This window comes from Nycticebus coucang, chromosome 10 (assembly GCF_027406575.1).
Source record: "Nycticebus coucang isolate mNycCou1 chromosome 10, mNycCou1.pri, whole genome shotgun sequence".
In the NCBI taxonomy this organism is placed as follows: domain Eukaryota; kingdom Metazoa; phylum Chordata; class Mammalia; order Primates; family Lorisidae; genus Nycticebus; species Nycticebus coucang.
This window is the reverse complement of record NC_069789.1, coordinates 17222399-17243139: the sequence shown is the minus strand read 5'-3', so window position 1 is coordinate 17243139 and position 20741 is coordinate 17222399. Positions and strand designations below refer to the sequence as shown.

At 42.7% G+C, this 20741-nt stretch overlaps 1 protein-coding gene across 1 annotated transcript in view; it reads right to left on the bottom strand.

Annotated features, from left to right (window-relative positions):
- The window catches only part of LOC128597423 (disrupted in schizophrenia 1 protein-like), a 284982-nt gene that overhangs the window by 30034 nt on the left and 234207 nt on the right, over window positions 1-20741 (bottom strand). The window contains exons 8-9 of the mRNA XM_053607790.1: window positions 17111-17165; window positions 12393-12495 (exon numbers count right to left, since the gene is read on the bottom strand). Of these exons, the coding sequence (XP_053463765.1) occupies window positions 12393-12495; window positions 17111-17165 (158 nt within the window). The remainder of the gene's footprint in view (window positions 1-12392; window positions 12496-17110; window positions 17166-20741) is intronic.

Genomic DNA, 20741 nt, shown 5'->3' with positions numbered 1-20741 from the left:
AGGCATCAACCTTCCCAGACTTATCTATTTACTGGGTGGGTCCTCCTGACCTCACGGAGCACCAGAGCAAGTCATATTTGAGTTGTCAGCAGACACTTGCAATCTAGTTGCCAGAGACCTTTTGACCTCTCCCACCTGAGACAGGTGCTAAATAAGACAATTGATTTGGACCTCTTAAACTGGGCCAATCATCCGAGGACAATCCAAGTGGTACCCTGAGTGCATGGTTGTGGGAAGGTTTGATTTTCCTTTTCCAATTGTTCCCTGTGGGGGACAGAGTGACTTAATTGCTGATATTTCCCCACAGCTGAGACTTCAACCCAGAGTAACTGACTCACTAGGGTAGGACACAGACCAGCTGAAAACAAGATGGAGCCACTTAGCCCCACCACACCAAGCAGGTCCCCAGTTTCTCAGGCTGTAGCACTGTATGGGTCCTTGGCAAAGCTCCAGGGGAAAAAAAACAGTCCCAGCATTTGGGCAAAGGGCTGGGTAATCACTACTCCTGGAGCCTCCAACCCAATTTCTCTTTATCTGTTCATCTAATCCAATGGTATAAAATAATCATGGGGCAGAATCAGGGGGAAAACTCCGGTAATATGAATAACTAGAGTAGATCAACCTCCCAAGGAAAGATATGGCAGACACAACTGAAGATCCCATTCAAAAACAGATGGCTAAGATGTCAGAAATTGAATACAGAATTTGGATTGCAAACAAGATTAATAGAATGGAGGAAAAGTTGGAATTAGAAATTTTAGGAGCAATTCAAAAGTTGTCTCAATAATTCAATGAATTTAAAGACAAAATCAACAAAGATTTTGACACATTGAGACAAGAATATGCAGCCCTCAAAGATCTGAAAAATACAGTAGACTCCATCCATAACAGGGTGGAACAAGCAGTCACCTTCCAAGACTTAGCCAGAATAAAGTGGAAATGTTGAACAGACCTATATCAAGTTCTGAAATAGCATCGACCATACAAAATCTCCCTAAAAAGAAATACCCAGGACCAGATGGCTTCACGTCAGAATTCTACCAAACCTTTAAAGAGGAACTACTACCTATATTACTTAACCTTTTCCAAAATATAGAAAAAGAAGGAATACTACCCAACACATTCTATGAAGCAAACATCATCCTGATCCCCAAACTAGGAAAAGACCCAAGAAGAAAAGAAAATTATAGACCAGTATCACTAATGAATATTGATGCAAAAATATTCAACAAGATCCTAACAAACAGACTCTAGCAACACATCAAACAAATTATACATCATGACCAAGTGGGTTTTATCCCAGGGTCTCAAGGATGGTTCAATGTATGTAAATCTATAAATATAATTCAGCACATAAACAAATTAAAAAACAAAGACCATATGATTCTCTCAATTGATGCAGAAAAAGCTTTTGATAATATCCAGCATCCCTTCATGATCAGAACACTTAAGAAAATTGGTATAGAAGGGACATTTCTTAAACTGATAGAGGCCATCTACAGCAAACCCACAGCCAATATAGTATTGAATGGAGTTAAATTGAAAGCATTTCCACTCAGATCAGGAACCAGGTAAGGTTTCCCATTGTCTCCACTGCTCTTTAACATTGTAATGGATGTTTTAGCCATTGCAATTAGGGAAGAAAAGGCGATCAGGGTATCCATATAGGGTCACAAGAGATCAAACTTTCACTCTTCGGAGATGATATGATTGTATATCTGGAAAACACCAGGGATTCTACTATAAAACTCTTAGAAGTGATCAAGGATTATAGCAGTGTCTCAGGTTACAAAATCAACATTCATAAATCGGTAGCTTTTATATATACCAACAATAGTCAAGCTGAAAAAAACAGTCAAGGACTCTATACTGTTCACAGTGGTGCCAAAGAAGATGAAATATTTGGGAGTTTAACAAAGGACATGAAAGATCTCTATAAAGAGAACTATGAAACTCTAAGAAAAGAAATGGCTGAAAACGTTAACAAATGGAAAAACATACCATGCTCATGGCTAGGAAGAATCAGCCTTGTTAAAATGTCCATACTACCCAAAGCAATATACAATTTTACTGCAATCCCTATTAAAGCTCCACTGTCACACTTTAAAGATCTCAAAAAAAATAATACTTTGTTTTATATGGAATCAGAAAAAACCTCAAATAGCCAAGACTTTACTCAGAAATAAAAACAAAGCAGGAGGAATTACGCTACCAGACCTCAGACTATACTATAAATCAATAGTGATCAAAACAGCATAGTACTGGTAGAAAAATAGAGAGGTAGATGTATGGAACAGAATAGAGAACAAAGAGATGAGCCCAGCTATGTACTGTTATTTGATCTTTGGCAAGCCAATTAAAAACATTCAGTGGGGAAAAGATTCCCTATTTAAGAAATGGTGCTGGGTGAACTGGCTGGCAACCTGTAGAAGACTGAAACTGGACCCACACCTTTCACCATTAACTAAGATAGACTCTCACTGGATTAAAGATTTAAACTTAAGACATAAAACTATAAAAAATACTAGAAGAAAGTGCAGAAAAAGCTCTTGAAGAAATCAGCCTGGGTGAATATTTTATGAGGACCCCCCGGGCAATTGAAGCAGTATCAAAAATACACTACTGGGATCTGATCAAACTAAAAAGCTTCTGCACAGCCAAGAACACAGTAAGTAAAGCAAGCAGAAAGCCCTCAGAATGGGAGAATATATTTGTAAACCTACAAATATATCTCTGACAAAGGTTTAATAACCAGAAACGTATTAGCAAAAAAAGAACAAGTGGAGCGGCACCTGTGTCCCAGTCAGTAAGGCGCCGGCCCCATATACTGAGGGTGGCGGGTTCAAACCCTGCCCCGGCCGAACCGCAACAAAAAAATAGCCGGGTGTTGTGGCAGGCACCTGTAGTCCCAGCTACTTGGGAGGCTGAGGCAAGAGAATTGCTTAAGCCCAGGAGTTGGAGGTTGCTGTGAGCTGTGTGATGCCATGGCACTCTACCTAGGGCCATAAAGTGAAACTGTCTCTACAAAAAAAAAAAAAAAAAAAGAACAAGTGATCCCATCTCAGGCTGGGCAAGGGACTTGAAGAAGACAGGCACATAGCCTACAGACATATGAAAAAATGTTCATAATCCTTAATCATCAGAGAAATGCAAATCAAACTACTTTGAGATATCATCTAACTTCAATAAGATTAGCCCATATCACAAAATCCCCAAACCAGAGATGTTGGCATGGATGTGGAGAAAAGGGAACACTTCTACACTGCTGGTGGGAATGCAAACTAATATGTTCCTTTTGGAAAGATGTTTGGAGAACACTTAGAGATTTGAAAATAGACCTGCCACTTGATCCTACAATTCCTCTAGTAGGTATATACCCAGAAGACCAAAAATCACATTATAACAAAAATATTTGTACCAGAATGTTTATTGCAACCCAATTCATATTTGCTAAGTCATGGAAGAAGCCCAAGTGCCCATCGATCCGTGAATGGATTAATAAATTGTGGTACACCATGGAATATTATGCAGCCTTAAAGAAAGATGGAGACTTCACCTCTTTCATGTTTACATGAATGAAGAGGAACATATTCTTCTTAGTAAAGTATCTCAAGAATGGAAGAAGAAGTATCCAATGTACTCAGCCCTACTATGAAACTAATTTATAGCTTTCATATGAAAGCTATAACCCAGTTATAACCTAAGAATATGGGGAAAGGGGAAAGGGAGGGGTGGGGGGAGGATGGGCAGAGGGAGGGTAATTAGTGGGACCACGCCTATGGTGCATCTTACAAGGGTACATGTGAAACTTAGTAAATGTAGAATATAAACGTCTTAACACAATAACTAAGAAATGCCAGGAAGGCTATGTTAACCAGTGTGATGAAAATATGTCAAATGGTCTACAAAACCAGTATGGTGCCCCATGATTGCATTAATGTACACAGCTATGATTTAATAATAAATAAATTTAAAAATATATAAAAAAATAAATAAAAATAAATGATGGGGAGGGTGATTGGTAGGATCACACCTATGGTGCATAATGCAAGGGTACATGTCGGATCTATTAAGTACAGAGTATAAATGTCTTAACACAAGAATTAAGTAATCGACATGAGGTATGTATTAACCAGTGTGATGTAAATGCTCCTAATTCTATATGAAATCAGCACATTGTTACCCCACAAATGCATTAATGTATGCATGATCTATGCGTTTATGATTTAATAAAAAAATAAATAAAAATAAAAGTAATAAAAATAAATGATCATCTGAACTGTGTGTTCTGTGGAAACAAGTAATAGGAGGACAAGTGAGGAGAAAGATACACCACAAACTAAGAGAAAACCCAAGGATGGACAATCCTCTGAGCAGGCTGAGGCCTTTGGCTGAAATGAGGAGATACATTCACAACCTCCCTCAGGAGCCAGAGGAGCCCAATTGTGGCATCAACTGGTTTGGTTATAAAGTGTAAGGCAATTCGAATCATGTGGTGACAGTGTAACAGGAACAGGAACGACACAGCTGCCTGGGCATTAGAAGGAGAACACCATACCCAAATAGTTCCAGCCAGTGGCCAAAGATCAGAACTCATGGTCTCCCAGACTTCCCCTTGCTTCCTTTACATGGACCATTCAGGTATCTGCCCCCAAATTTACCTTGACCCACACCCTATTTCCTCACATGTGCTGCTAGTTGTCACACTTGCTCTGTCTGCCTGATTCTTCACTTCTGCCTCATGTGTAGGACTCAGGGACAGAGGACTGCTGTCCCAACTCAACTGCCCTCCCTGCCCTGGACTGTGAGTGAAAATCTTTGAATTTGTTTCCTTTTGTGGCAGTGTATTGAATTTGTGCCTTCCATTTGAAGAACCAGAGCTAGCCTCGGCCAGAATTCACAGGAGAGAACCCGGCCAGGTCCCCAGCACCACAGCAATAGCCAGACAGGCATAAACTGGACACAGATCCGACAAGAGCCACGCAGTGTCTGCCAGGATAAACAAGTTTCCCAGGGTCACCAGTGGAAAAGCTAGGCAGCTGTGCCAGGGAAAAGAAGTATCCCATGAAAGGCGCGTTGTGCACACCGTATCCAGTTCTCCTTCATTTGCCAGCAGAGCAGGGTGGGAGTCTCTTGAGGAACCCCAGGTAGCTTGGGGGCTCTTAGAGCAGCTGCTGAGTGAGTTAAGCAAGGACTCTTCCCAGCCTTAGGCACACCTTCCAGCAGTGGTTCTCAACCTTCCTAATGCCGTGACCCTTTAACACAATTCCTCATGTTGTGGTGACCCCCACACGTGAGGAGCGGTGTCTCGGTTCCTAAGACCATTGGAAATATGTGTTTTTCCAATGGTCTTAGGAGACCTCTGTGAAAGGGGAAAGGGTCATTCGACTCCCAAAGGGGTTGCGACTCACAGGTTGAGAACTGCTGTAAGGCAAGGTGAGGGCAAGGACAGAGGAAGGTCCAAGAGTGGCTGCAAGATGAGCTCCCAGCCTGGGCCCTCAGCAAGGCTGCACATGGAGCAACTCACACACGGGGCTGGGCGCTGCACACAGGTGGGGAAGGCGGAGTCTGGAGTCCATCTGCATTCACCCTCATGCCCAAGAAGACAGCTAGAGATAAACCGGCTCCTGGCTCAGTACTTCCAGCCTTCATGGAGCATTAAAATCACCTGGAAACTATTTTAAAGATTCCCATATCCAGCCCAATTCCCAGAGATTCTGACTGAAGGGATTTGGTGCTGGGGTCGGGGTACCAGTGTTTTTTAACTGCCCCAGGTGATTCTAACATGCAGTCAGGATGAAAACCACAAGTTTAGAGGCTGCACATTACAGTCCTCTGAAAAGTACAGGGGATGCTAGCAGGGCTATCCTCTAGAATAGCGGTTCTCAACCCATGGGTCGCAACCCACAGGAACTGTATTAAAGGGCCGCGGCATTAGGAAGGTTGAGAACCACTGCTCTAGAAGTCTTTCTGTCATGAACAGAAAGAGCAAAGATGGAAAACACCAGCACTGCCATTTTAAAGGGATTCCAGCAAGCTTACTATCGAGCACAGGGCTGCTACCTCTGGCATTTGGAGCAGGTTGGGTACCCTGGCTATAATTCTCTTTGAAAAGTTTTTTCATAGGTTTTATAAACTACTTAACACTAGCCTTCATCTTGTGCCCAAACAGCAGGGCTGTGTTTGTTTTGCTTAAAGATTTTCACGTCCAATTGATAAACGTGAGTGTGAAGCCTTCCAACATGTAAGGAGGCTGTCACCTGGAAGGCTGCTGCAGGAGTTTGTACATCAGCCAGTTCCAATGACCAGACAGAGGTGGCAGCAGATGAGAAGGACCAGGAACTAAAATGAGATTCTCCCGTTGTGGTCAGGGCAGGTGGTGAAAAGCTGACAAATCTCCCTATGCAAAGAAGGTGTGGAAATAACAGATTCTAGGGAACCAGCAACCAGCCAATGAAGGGAAATTGTTTTTTAAACAAACTCTTTCATTGGCTGTCTCCTTAGTGCCAAGTATTAAACAAGAGGGAAAATACTCACCAGATGGAAAAAAAAGTCACTAATAAGAAGTAATTCAAGTGGGGCAAGGCTGGAGCCTCAAGTGCAGGCAGGATGCCAGGATCAGAGCACCCGGTAACAGAGCCCCAGCCTTGACTGCTAGTCAGGTTTCAGGGACCAAGCCTTGATCCTAGGGGAGCATGGTAGCCCTATTCCACATAAAGATTGGTATGCTGGCCACGTTATGGAGCACAGACCACAGAGATAGTGCCCAGCTATAAGACCTGGAGCCCCATCAGACCCAGACCTGAGTCCAGGAGATAGGGCCAAGAAGGATGCTGTTGCTAAATCTTAGACATGAGAACTGAAGTGGGAATGAGGGCCCACAGCTGTGGGAAGAAGGGCATGGCGTGCAGAAGGTAGAACTGGAGACCTGCAGTAGCCACAGAGCACAAGTCAGCCATGCTCAGTGCATACCGCTGGAGTGCCATGCTCAGCTCTAGAGGGTGCCCATCTTCCCCCCAGGGCAGGTGGGTCCTGGACAGAGGGGTGGAGCTTTCAGTGAGGACAGCACAGAGGCTGAGCAGCTGTCTAGGCTAGACTCTCTTTTTTGAGGTCTTTGCTCTCACTGCCTTTCCAGAAAGCTGGTTCACCAAGGTGGAACTGGGGCTGCCTCCTGGGGAATCAGCCTTTCTCCCATTTAGCCCAGGGGAAATAGCCGAGCAGTAAGCAGTTGAGTCAGGTCTGCTCCAGGACAGGGGAAGAATCTCTTCTCCTAGGTTCATGTTATAGGGCCAGGTCTGGCTGTGACATGGACCAGATTTCCAAGCTAATCTGTGGCTCAGTTTAGAGAGAGGACCCAGCAGGGCTCCTAAGCTTTTTAACTCAGAGCTGAAACCCAAAGCAGACAAATGAATTCTCACCATCAACAAAGGGCCCAGCCTGGTTGACCACACAGGAGATGACACAGGCATTGGGGTCAAAGCTACCTTGGAGTAAGGGCATCGATACCACCACCCTTTTGCTACACTGAGTGACAGTAGGCCCAGGAGTCACTCCTGGCCAAGTCTGCTTCCATGCGGACACATGGCTAACAACCAACTGCTAGTAAGCAGAGGAGATGGATGGAGTTGATACTCCCTTGATACTCACATTTGTTATCCACATGCTAGTACCACATGTGTGCCACATTACTCTCATTCACCAACTCATTTAATTCTTACTGCAACCTAATGTAACAGCCCCGTCTTTTAGACGAGGAAACAAGACTTTGACAAGTTGAATAACTTACCCAATGTCACTCAGCAAGGCAGTGATAAGGCTGGACCTGCACACAGGCCTCTCACTCCAAAGCCCACCTCTCTCTCTACTACACTGCATGGCCTCTGCACTCAAACCCAGGAACTCCATCCATCCCAGTCAGCCTCTCATTCTGGAGCAGAGCTAAGGGGGTGTACTTCTCCCTTCTCTATTAACAACAGAACTCACCTCTGTTCACGGCTTTAAACCAAACCAAACAGGAAAGTCAGGCAAAAATAGAGAATGGAAAGAGAAAAGATAACTGAGGTACAGCTGAGTTGAGATGTACACAGGTCAGTGAAGATGAGCAAAAAATCTTGGGTCCCTGAGATCTTTGAAAAGCAGTAAGAAAGGATAATTATTTGGAGAATTCACTTTATGTGGAAAAATAAAATCTGGAAGGTTGTTGCTTTTGATGCTGTATCATTGTCTACTTTCTACCTCATATAACCTGTCCCTGAAAAAGAAACAATGAGCTTTCTAAGTCACTTTTCTTAACGTATGTTATGTCACCCTCAGCTGGACAGATCACTATCACCACACTCAGTCCAAGGATTCCCCTGTAATGGATTCCCCACACTAACCTAATTTTCTTCCTTTCTTCCTTGTTTTTTTTTTTTTGCATTTCCAGCATCCTGGCTAATTCCATGACTCTCAGTCCCCAAATATTCCCACCTCTACCCACTGTGAACACTGCGGCCAGACTGACGAGGCCTCCTAACGTCCAACTTGGGTCATGTCAGTACTCTTCTAAAAAATAATAAAATTACGCTTTTATCCTTAGCCTACAATTCAGAGCCCTGTATAGTCTGGTCTTAATAAATTTTGACAAGATTATTTCTACCATAATGCTGACCCTCTACCTGAATCAATCTAGACAACTCTTCCTCCTGAAAACACACTTGTGCTTTTCGTCTAAATCTAAATCACCAGCAAATCCAGCTCTCCTCCACCTTGGCCAATCCCAGAGCACAACTACCATACAGGAAAAGACCTCGTCCTGGTCCCTGCTGTGCCCTCCTACTCAGAACTAGGCCTGGCACCTACTAGGGACTCAATGTTTTTCTTTTGAGTAAATAAATAAAAAGGGTCCCTTTCTTCTGACTGAAAAACTCTCTGTCTACATCTTTAGTTCTCAACATCCTACTGGCTCAGCAGGCATCGTGGCACTAAGAAGGCAGCCAAACTCTTTGACACACCTCCCACTGACAGATGTCATCCCACTGCCTACATCCTACTGAAGGGGACTTCAGGACCCTGGGATTTTTTTCACAAATAAAATACAATAGAAAGGACACTCAAATTGTTATAAAAATGTACCCACCAAATTCTATCCTACTCTTCTCCTGGGGAAGAGGCCATTTCCCTCCCCTGGAGCTGGGATAAAATGAGAAACTTGCTTCTAGTCACTAAAGCAAAAGTGATGGTGTGTGACTTTGAAAACTTAAGTCCTAAAAAGGCTTTATGGCATCTCTTGCTCACTCTCTCTCACATCACTTGCTCTGGGGGAAATCAGCTGCCATGTTGTGAGTAGTCTGTGGTTCAGCTCTTGTGGCAAGAATCAGAAGCTGCCTGTTCAACCCTCATGAATGCCCTTTCAGCCCCCACCAAGCCTTTCCAGGATGCAGCCCCAAAGTACACTGGAGAGCAGCAACTTCCTGAAACCTGAGCTGGACCTCCCAGCCAAGCCACTCTAGGTTCTCAACTCTCCCAGACTGGGAGAGATAACGATTTGTTGTTTAAAGCTGTGAAGTTCAGGAGTTACTTATTATAGGTAATAGAGATCCATGCCAATTTCTGTGTCCAGGCCTTAAGAGATAAAAAAATTCCAATTCTTATGGAGTCTTGTGGGACACTCACTCTGGGAACCTGGCAGCCAGGTTGTGAGGAAGCCAAGCTGTCTCTAGAGGAAGCTAAGCTGTCTCTTGCTTCTAATCACTAAAGCAGAAGTGATGGTGTGTGACCACTCTAGGCTCCCAACTCTCCCAGACTGGGAGAGATAACGATTTGTTGTTTAAAGCTATGAAGTTCAGGAGTTACTTATTACATGTTAATAGAGATGCATGCCAGTTTCTGAGTCCAGGCCTTAAGAGATAAGAAACTTCCATTTCTTATGAGTCTTATGGGACACTCACTCTGAGAACCTGGCAGCCAGGATGTGAGGAAGCCAAGCTGTCTTTAGAGGGCCCACACAGAGATCAGCCAACAGCCGGGCCATATGTGTGCACTGCCTTGGAGTGCATGCCCCAGTCCCAGTCAGGCCATCTTGCTGTCTCTGCAAAGCCCTGCCTAAGTTGTAGATTCATGGGCAAAACAAATTATTAGTGAAATTTTAAGTCACTAAGGTGGCAATAGTACTGAAAACAGATTTTTTGTATCTGGATATGAGATACTGCTATATATAACAAAATCCTAAATTCTGAGGCACTGGCTTTGGAATTAGGTACTAGGCAGAGGTCTAACAAGCATCTGTGAAGGTTGAGAGGAAAGTAAGAAAAATATCATTAGAAGCTGGAGAAGAGGGGAACCCTATAGTAGCAGCATTGCTCAGCTATTAAGTGAGGTAATACAGAAAAAGTTCCTAATGATTTTAATTAGATATCCAAGGAGATTTCCAAGCAGAATATAGAAGTGCCTACTGGTTTCTTGTCACTGCCTGTGATAAAATGCAAGAGAAAAGAGATGAATTAAAGAATAAACTGTTAAATATAAAAGGAGCTAGAATTTGCTGGGTTTAAAAATAAAACTATCTTTTATTCCCAGTCTCTGCAGATGGTGAATGATTCTAAAAGAAAGAGCTCCAGGCCATAGATCAAATCCAGGATAGAAAGTGAGTCACAGAAATTTTCAGACAAAAGAGCTAAGCAAGCATCTCAATGGCATCTCTTAGGATCCTTGCCATTCAATAGGGTTTCTAAGAATTTCAATGGCATTGTCCCTCGGTATTCTTAAAGAGAGCCCAAAATAGAAAAGGGCTTCTCTTGAAGATGTTGTTCATTGTGGTTTTTGTCTAATGGAGTGAGGATTTGCCATTCTAAAGGTACTGAAATAGAAAACAGAAATAGCCTTACAAGCAGACGTTGCAAAAGAGTGATGACTAGTCTGCCACCAGCATAACCCATGGGGACAGCCTATGACTGAAGGAATCATTTACCATAGAGCCTAAAAAGTAATCAGGAAACAGAGAGGTCAAGAGATTAGTTCCCACCACAGTTAACTTAGGTCACCATTCAGCAGATTAGGCCTCTCACTAATTTTCTCACTGACCAAAGAGTTACATCAGAAAGCTCAAGTCCCACATGCAGTATATACCATGTTAAGAACGTTCCCCGGGATTCTGAAGACATGATTCACTTGCAGCGAGGATATCTCTGCTGCCTGAACTATACATCTCCTGCCTTGGGCTTAATAGAGACTTGGCCACCTGTATTCCTGGGAAAGATAGATTGATTAAGAAAGGGAAAACCCTAACTCAGAAACAAGATTGTGTTCAATCTTCTTTTTTCCTCTTAGTAAATGGGGCCATAACTCCAAGTAAATGGTATGTAAAGCTGTTAAGAGCCAAGCCCCACACTCGCATTGCAATGTTCCATGGGGTGTAAATAACATGTGTGACAGCACGGGGGACCAAATTGCTCGTTAGCTGCCAACATTACTTGTTTAATGATCTGAGGGGCAGAAGCTGCCAATTATAGTAATCCTTCTTAAAATACCATTTAAAACCCATATATGCAATTATTATACCTTTTTGTTAAATGTTTATGATTCTTTGGAAGCTAAGGGACTGTGGGAGAACTCTGTGAGGCCATCCTTACACAAGGAGAGTAAAACTTCACACATCACCCACTGAGCGGATCTGGACTCTACCCCCTGGCTGCACCTCCTTAGCTAATCAGATGACTTAACCAAAGTACACAGCCCACCACCTCAGCTTCCCCTTCTGTTCGTTGTAATAACAGTCTCTCTGCCACCAACTAACATAGCTATTGTGAAAATAAAATAAAATAACAAATACAGAGAAATGTTGGAAAGCGCTATTCAAATGATAGGTAAAGATACTGTTTTTATAGACTCTTATTTTCAAGCTACTAATTAATGGAAAATGATATCCTTTCATAACTGCCCTAGTAAGGAGGAGGGACTGTGATCTCTTGAGAATTCTCCAAGTTCTGCGACTAGAGTTTTAAACTGAGAATCTCAACTGGTATCACGTCATCATCCTCCCCTCCAGGAAGAGTCAGATGCAGTAACCCTCACTGAGTGCACAGGGCCCCGTGCCACACACATCTGCTGGAGCCATGTAACCCACACAGAACATTTAGTCTCTAAACGCTTCAAGAAACAGGAACCAAAAGGGCAAATGTGAACAACCTGTGCTATATTACATGTACATATGGGTTTTAAGAGTCTTGTCTATACCCTTATAAGGAAATCATGCTGCCCACTTATTCTTTGTGTGAAACTCTCCAGAAAAGCTTTGAGATGTCTGAGGATGACAACAAGGACGGGATATTAACTGCAGACAGAGCATGACACGGTGGTAGCTGTCATCATCATTTCAGTAGGACTACTCCAACATCGCCCGTGCTGCCAGTTACCTGAGATGGCAAGCATTTTGGCTTCCAGCAATGCCGGCAGTTGGGTGTCAATGTCATTAACCTTCTTCCTCAGAGTGCTGCAGAGTCTCTCACTCAAACACACCTAGAAGGAGAGAAATAGCCAGGAATCACCATTTACAGAGCTAAAAACCAGAAGGCAGTGGAACAGCCAGGTCAGAGATTTCTAGATTTCTGGATTTCTGGCATTAAGACAGATAATAAAGAGTAATCAGAGGAGAGTGTTTTAAAAGCAAGCAATGGAAAAAGGAAGGAAGGAGGGGAGGGGAGAGGAGGGGAGGGAAGGGGAGGAGAGGGAGGGGAGGGGAGGGGAGGGGAGGAAAGGGAAGAAAGAGGAGGAAGGGGAGGAAGGGGAGGAAGGGAGGAAGGGGCATATTCCAGTCACGGCTCCTAGCCCTTTCACCAGACTCAAACACAAACTAATGAGCTAACACAACAGTGAGCAACCACAGACTAAAATGACTTCATTACTTCTGCCTTCTCCTTGCTCAACAGTGGCTGGGGACAAAAGGCCTTACTGATTACCCACCCAAAATAGCCGGCTCCCTGCACCCCCTCCCTTTGATGTCTCCCACAGCACCCTCCTGGGCCAGCATACTATTTGCTTGTGTGTCTTGTGTTTACACTGTCTCTCTAGCTGTCTGTCAGGTACATAATAGGCAGTAACAAAGATAAGGCTATGCAGATGAAGGTCAGAGCTTCATGCTAAATTTAATTACTAGTAGACACTGTCCAGGGAAACTTTGAGACAGACAGACACTTGCTAGTGAGTCAGATAAGAAAAACAGACAAGTAACTCTTGGTGAAGTTTGAAGATTTTTATCATTTATTATCTCATGACACACCATTTCCTATATTTTTCTTTGATTTTTCAAAAGTAGCAAAAATCTTAAATCTCAATTTCTTTTTCCAAATGTCTTCAGATTATCTTTTATTTTGTTGGGGGCCAAAACATCATATTTTTTTCCCTCTCATTTAAAGCTAAAATCTCTTACTCAAATGTTACCTATTTTCAGATTAATGAGCTATCTAGAAAAATTTCCAGTTCAACAAGTACACAGAGTATGGATTTAATAGGAATGAAGGTATCTGTGGAGATATTTGGGGGCTGACCACAATGGATGCTACCTAAAAGCATCATTCTTTTCTTGCCAAAAGTCTGAGATTCCACTCTAAAACTAAAATTAACCTGGTGAGATTCACAGAGCCCAGAGAAATATAAAATTTAATTTCCCAAAGAGTCTAGGTCTTGCTAGGTCTCATTGATGTGAAATGTTTTGCTTATCTCAGACTGAACAGAGATTATTTTTAGAGTTGAAGCAGACCTTGCCCATCCTGCCTAGAACACTCCACTATTTCTCTCATGGAGTTGCATGTGTTCTTTTCCATTCAGTGGCTGCAATTTTCTAACCTCTTTTATAAACTCACTCTCTAGATGAAGACAACAGCTCAGTAGCCCAAAGCCTGCACCGTGGTGTGGAGCGCCCACACATCTAGTCATTAATCTCAGGTCACTTTCAAGGGTCCCGAGATTTGTCTGGAATCAGAACCAGAGTCAAAAGGAATATGTTGCAGACACCTTCCCCTCAGCACCACGTCTCCGGCCAGCTGAATGCCCCAGTCACTGGAAAGTCCCATCCAATCCACTTAAAAATATCATCAGAATTCCAAGGACATTTCCATTAGCTCTATGACACCAGCCATAATTCTTCCATCTCATCCAATCTGTGTTCAATATTTCTGATTTTAGTTAACAGCATCTGTTAATCATAATTAGGTCAGTTTCTCCTTTATTGAACAAATCTATCCTTCTAGCTGTCATAATTAATATGAAACAACCTCTCTGAAACTTCTTATTATATTGCAATGTTCATTCTTTTAGGCTTTGCCAGATATAATCTAATATCTACCAATCTCCAGAAATCCTATTTATTTCCAACTATTTCTTCTACTTAATTTATCCCTTAATCACCTCCAGTTTGGGTAACCCACAAGAGTTGAAAAGGTGTAATGATTGCAGTGAAGGTTCCATTTCTCTCTCTCTGAGGGAAGAATTTAAAGAATGTCTGCCATGTGTATGTGTGCGTGTGTGTGCATGCATGTGTGTGTGCACATGTGTGTGTGCGTGTGTGTGTGTGTTTCTAACACACTACAAAAAGACAACTGGGTCAAGCTGAGACTTTTACCTCATTGTCACCTGTCAATCTAGTCCAGAGTGGAGAAAAAAAGTGTTTAGTGTGACTAGACAGTTTTGTTTTAATTCTCCATAGAATACAGGCCAAACACACACACATGCACACGCAAATTCATGTATGTGCACATGTATATGTCCATCTCTACACACACACATACATATGCCTCAGAAAATCTGCATCTTCTTTTTATTTACAAAGAAAATCGGGCCCTGAAGAACTTAATATCAAATGGAACTATTACATTTATACTGTTAAATCTAAGACACAGGTTCCTTAATTTTATGGAAAATCAAAATAATTTATAAGTTTTTGGTGAATGCATCAGAGAAGGTATGTGCAATGGTGTGAATGTTTACATACCCCCGCCCCACAAAATTCACACGTTGAAATCCTCACTCCCAAGGTGATAGTATTAGGAGGTTGAGCATTTGGGAGGTGATTGTAATGGTCACGGGGGTAGAGCCCCCACGAAGGGGATTAGTGCCCTTATAAATAGTCCCCAGAGAGCTCTCTTGCCCTCTGTTTACTGTGTGAGAATACCCAGCCAAGCTGGCACCCTGGTCTCAGTAGTCTCCAAAACTGTGAGAAATAAATGCCCATTGTTTATAAGCTGCCCAGTCTACAGTATTTTGTTATAGCAGCCTGAGTGGACAAAACAGTACGCAGACTGTGGGCAAATCCAAGATCTTCAATAGTGGCTGGAGCTTATCAACAAGTTCCAGTATTGTGTATGCATATATGTGTGTCCACAACATAAAGTGTCATCAACACATCACACACACATAAGCACCATCCGTTTTATATAATATGTAAGTCTGTACACTCACTGCAAGTGCATAGGTAGACTCATTCCTATTACTCAGAGAGGGTAGTGACAAAAGTCAACAAACCCAGACCCAAGAGCATCCTGTCACCTTTTCAATCTATACAGAAATTAGGAAGTGTCTGATAAAATAGAAATGGCAAATATTTACAATAGAAGGTAGAGGGGAAGGAATACATCTACTACCTCTTCCTTGCCAAGAAGCTTTTGCCTCTCCCTACTGGCTCCTCCAAAGGTGACAATAGCAGATATCCACAGGACTGAATACTAGTGCAGTGTCCCTGGGACTTACCAGGCAGAAATTCAGGTCACTTTCTAACACTTCCTCTCCTGCTTCATGTAATAAAAGAGATAAACCAAGTCACAGTCTCCCTTATCCCCACAGTTGGGCAGGGGAAAAGGTTTCAGCCCAACCAATGCGGATGCTAAGATGAAGATTCGGAGGAGCAGGGAGAGGGGACAAAGCCCAGCCCCTGTGTGGTCCTGCCCGAGAGCTGTGCCTGGCGCTGTCCTCGCAGTGCTTAGAGTCTCATCCTGCTTGTCTTTCGTTTGGGTGAACATTGGTGGATGCTCTCAGAGACGGCAGAGCAGATTTCAGGCATTCCTGAGTCCTCATCCTGAAGACGCCTATGAGTACCACTTGCTCCTAACAGGAAGCTCTCCTCAGATGCAAGGTACTATTACCACCCATCAAACTTGCTGCTGTGTCAGCAAAATCTTTTTCAGAAATGAATTCAATTAAAATAAAAACTGAGAAAAGGGCCCAAGTAACTGTGAGCATTTTTGCCACCAACAAGTCCCCAATTTCAGCGTAGCTCCAGTGACACACAGGACCCTTAGCATGTTTCCTGATCGAGGGTCCATGACTCTTTCTCTGTGTACAGAGACAAGAAGCAATTCCTTCTAGGCCAGCGGGGTCTTTTTGGCTACTTTGCTCTCTGCTCAGCAACCTGTCCTTTTTATATTTTGACCATCTTACAACACCCTGGTTCCCAGACCTACTGCAAATAATTATTGATGCATACCCAGTTCTCTGCCACAACATAATTCACAGAGTAATTGACCCTGCTCATAACTCAGTCGGGTATAACCGTGTAGGTAGGGAAGGGCTTTTGTTTTATAAACTGTGCTTATCCTAACTAATCAGACACTGACTATATGATTTAATTGCCCATGTGCTCTCTCAGGGAATAATGAAGAAATATCTTTCTATACACAAACCAAGGCTGTAATATCAATAGCCAATGAAGTAGACAAAGTGATTCTCAACCTAACTAAAAAATTTACACAACAAAAACAACCACCTACTATCCACTTCCATTTGTGAAGAGCCCTCCTGGGAGGAAAAGTAATTAATTTCTCAAATTACCCCCATCCTGAAAGCTTTTTTAAGCAAAGGCATTCAATATGCACAGCAGCAGTCTCTTTCCTGTCCATAAACTGACAGCTTCTTCTGAAGTAAAGGCTAAACCAGTCCATTTCTGGGGGACCACAGATCAAGACCTCTGCCACCACAGCAGGCCCCTCCCCTGGCTTTTCTGGCTCACGGCTGGTCCTGCAAAATAGCTCAGCAAAGTCCATGTTCCTTCCAGAGGCTAGGTAGTCTGTGAACTAGATGTGAAATTAAGTCAAAAGGAAACTTTATAGAGTTCTTTGGAAAACTAAGGTATAAAGGTACTTACCTTAGTAGTGATTTCTTTTAGTGACAAGTTGAGGGACTGTATCCTTTCCTGGAGGCTAGAAGAATTAAAAAGAGGAGATTGGTCTTTTTGGTAGCACTGATGGACACCACTACCTTTAGGAACTCTGCAAACAGTGAACCTGTCAAAGTTTGGATGGCTAAAGAGCAATAGGAAAGGTGATGCCAAATTCATTCTATTTGATTGTGGAATTAGTGTATGTTGCTGGGAAGTGCTAGTATTAAAATCTATTATCATTCCCAGAGTGCACATCTACTGAAAATGGGAAGAACAACTCAGATGTGCTCCTGGCAGCAAAGGATTAAAATCTGCATTCCTATAACCACCCTCCTAGAAGGATGGCTCACATAGGGCAGGATCTTACTGGTAGGGAATCAAATGTTATGTATTTGGACCTACAGTACCATTCCACACATACGAACCAAGTGTCTTATGCATTTAGCACCGACATAGAGCATAGACTATATGTGGGTATAGACTATATGCGTGTATACATGTATGTGTGTATACACATAAATACATATACACATATATGTATACGTTTACAGTATATCTGAAACAGCACCCTTAGGCTTTTCCTGCTTCTGTTTTCTCCTTGACACTTTTTGCCTTGACATATCCATCCAATCATGTAGTTTCTCTTTTCCTCCCATTGGAATCTCAATTCCAGGTGGGCACTAATTGTCTGTCATGTTCACACCTGTATCCCCTGTGCTTAAAGCAGTCCCTAGAGCTTCTCAGTAGGCCCTCAGTCACTAGCTGTAGAATGAATGAACCAATGCAACTAAGACTTTTATTCTTAAGGTTGTTGCCTAATAAAGAAGAAATGCATGAAGGCAATCACCTGTATTATAAAGCATGAGAGAAAATGTACCTCAAGGGGAATAGGCACCCAATGTTAGGAGAAAGCTGCCACATAAAAACTGTCACAAGGCAGAATATTGTCTGCCTTGAGCAATGGAGACAATAAACTTGTGGAGCAAGTTAGAAACTAGGGGGTTGGGCTCAGTGCCCAAAGCTCAGTGGTTAGGGCACCAGCCACATATACTGGGCTGGCAGTTTCGAACCCAGCCTGGGCCTGTTAAACTACAACTGCAACAAAAAAGTAGACGGGCATTGTGGCGGGTGCCTGTAGTCCCAGCTACTTGGGAGGCTGAGGCAAGAGAATCTCTTAAACCCAAGAGTTGGAGGTTGCCATGAGCTGTGATGCCACAGCACTCTACTGAGGGCAACATAATAAGACTCTGTGAAAGAAAGAAAGAAAGAAAGAGAGAAAGAGAGAAAGAGAGAAAGAGAGAAGGAAGGAAGGAAAGAAAGGAAAGGAAAGGAAAGGAAAGGAAAGGAAGAAAGAAAGAAACTAGGGGGTTGGTGAGGAAGTTTACCAGTAAAGGTGGAAGTGAACTGGTCCTCAAAGAAGAAAAAGATTGAATGAAATTCCAGGGAGAAGATGAATCAACTGCACCAAGTGGTTCACACAGGTGCCTTGGGAAAGATAAACAGGGGGATGATTATCCCTGGTAGAAAAGGAGAGAGGAGAACGAGGGAGGGACCTATCTGTACCTGTAATGTTTCTTTATTTATTACGGAAAAGAGAATCAAGTAAATATGGGGAAATGCTAATGCAGTAGATCCTCTGTAAGCTGACCACCCAAGGAACTGTAATGAACATGCCAGGTGCTCAACATAAGGAACCAGGCATCTGTACTGATATGTTCGTACATGTGGTGCATGAGTGGTCTATAAAAATTAAGACCACTTTAAGGAGAAAGTCAGTGAAGGGAGGTGTTCAGCTATGGAGGTTCTACTGTATTTAATCTCATTGGTGGGTAAATGAGCATCTGTTCTATTTTTCAATGTTTGGAATATTTATAATTAAAAATGTCAAGGATAAGCTCTAGCTAGTATTAAATGCCAAGCTAAGGAATTTTGAAATTTATCCCACAGACAATGGGAAATAATAATAATAATAGTTTTTGAGCAGGAAAGGAATATGAAAGAAAAGCCTTGTTTTTAGGAAAATTATTTGTGCAGCACAAGGAGAGTGATTTGGAGGAAGAAAGTCTAAGTGTAACAAAACCTGCAAGGCCCCATCAGCAGCCAGCCAATCTTAAGGGCCAAGGGCCTTGCAAGGAATGATAGTCCTCAATTATGTCCATACTGAAAAGCAGTGAGATGTCCTATCCAGAGTTTTGCATTCCTTCATGCATTCATGAACTCATTCATTCTCCCAGTATCCACCGGGCATTCAGTAAGTTAGGAACTTAGCGCATATAGACAAGGTCCCTGCCCTCAACCACTTATGCTGCTAGGAAGGTGGGAAAATGCTATAGGTGCAGGTGCTAGAAGAGGAGGCTCACTTGATTAAATGGTGGTCTGCAAAGGCAGGGATTAAGGTTTCTGGGGGATGCGCTCGGCAGGGACGGGAGAAGGGTGCAGCGTGTCAGGAAAAGCTTCAAGAGCAGAGGCTGCAAAGTATCAGAGCTAAGACGCCAATCCGCTGATTTTTTTGTTGTTCTTCAACCACAAGTAGTATTTCTGGATGTTATCACCACCAACAATTTGTGATTTCTGAGCATAGGTGAACTGGTTTCAATTGCAAACACCTGGGAACTGGTGCTGGTCCATGCTAACCAATCATTCCCACTTTAGACCTACTTTCAACAGGGAAGGGTTTTCTAGTTGAGCTGAGATCAACCCATGTGGAAGAAATGAGAGTTGACAAATAAGGCATTTGGCACCCAATTCTTCTGGATTCAGAGGTCACCGTTTTGACAAAAACTAGTAGCAGACAAAAACTACTCAATGGGCACAGTGGAAAACAACATTTGGAATTCTGCCTGAAGAATTCTAGACTCTGGCTGGCTGGGATCAATATTTTGAAAGAGGTAAGTCCAGGCGTCATGCTGACATGGAGAGCAGGTTAAATCAACAGGGACACTGGAAAGTACAAAAGTGGCCACACGTGGGCCTAGAAGGGTTCTGCCTCTGAGCTTTGGGCTGCTACTGCCTGCTGTCCACGCTTAAAACCTTCCTTAGGCAGAAAGGCACTTTCCCTTGCTGGGCTCATGGGAGTCTGTTCAACTGATACATTTTTAATAGGTGGTTCACCGCATAATTGAATCTCTCTGAGCACCTAATAGTATATTATAAATGGGCGTTCCTCCCTCCCCCCCCCAACACAGGCTAGTTCATGCATTAACCACAGAGACATATAGGCAGTAGGTTCTCCTACTGATGCTAAAAATTTAGCTGACCAAAATGGCAATGTCTTAGCTAATGCCCAAAATACTGAATGAAAAAATAGGTCAAACCTATTTCCAAGAGTTGGTACAGTTCATTGTACCATTGGTCTTCTCTCAGATCCGGTGCTATTCCAGAAAGAAAATTATTCTCCTCTCAGATATCCACATTAAAGGAAGGAGGCAGTGATGCAGATAATTGAATGCATTGTTTTATATTTGATCTGATTTATAGTCAATTTGTTTAATTTGTGCTATATTATTTTTTACAGTAGAGTTACCTTCCTAATTATGTTTTGTTCATGCTAATATTAACATTAGTTGCATCCCTGGGGTAGTCACAGTTTAAAAGCAATGGAAAGGCAGGAGAATAT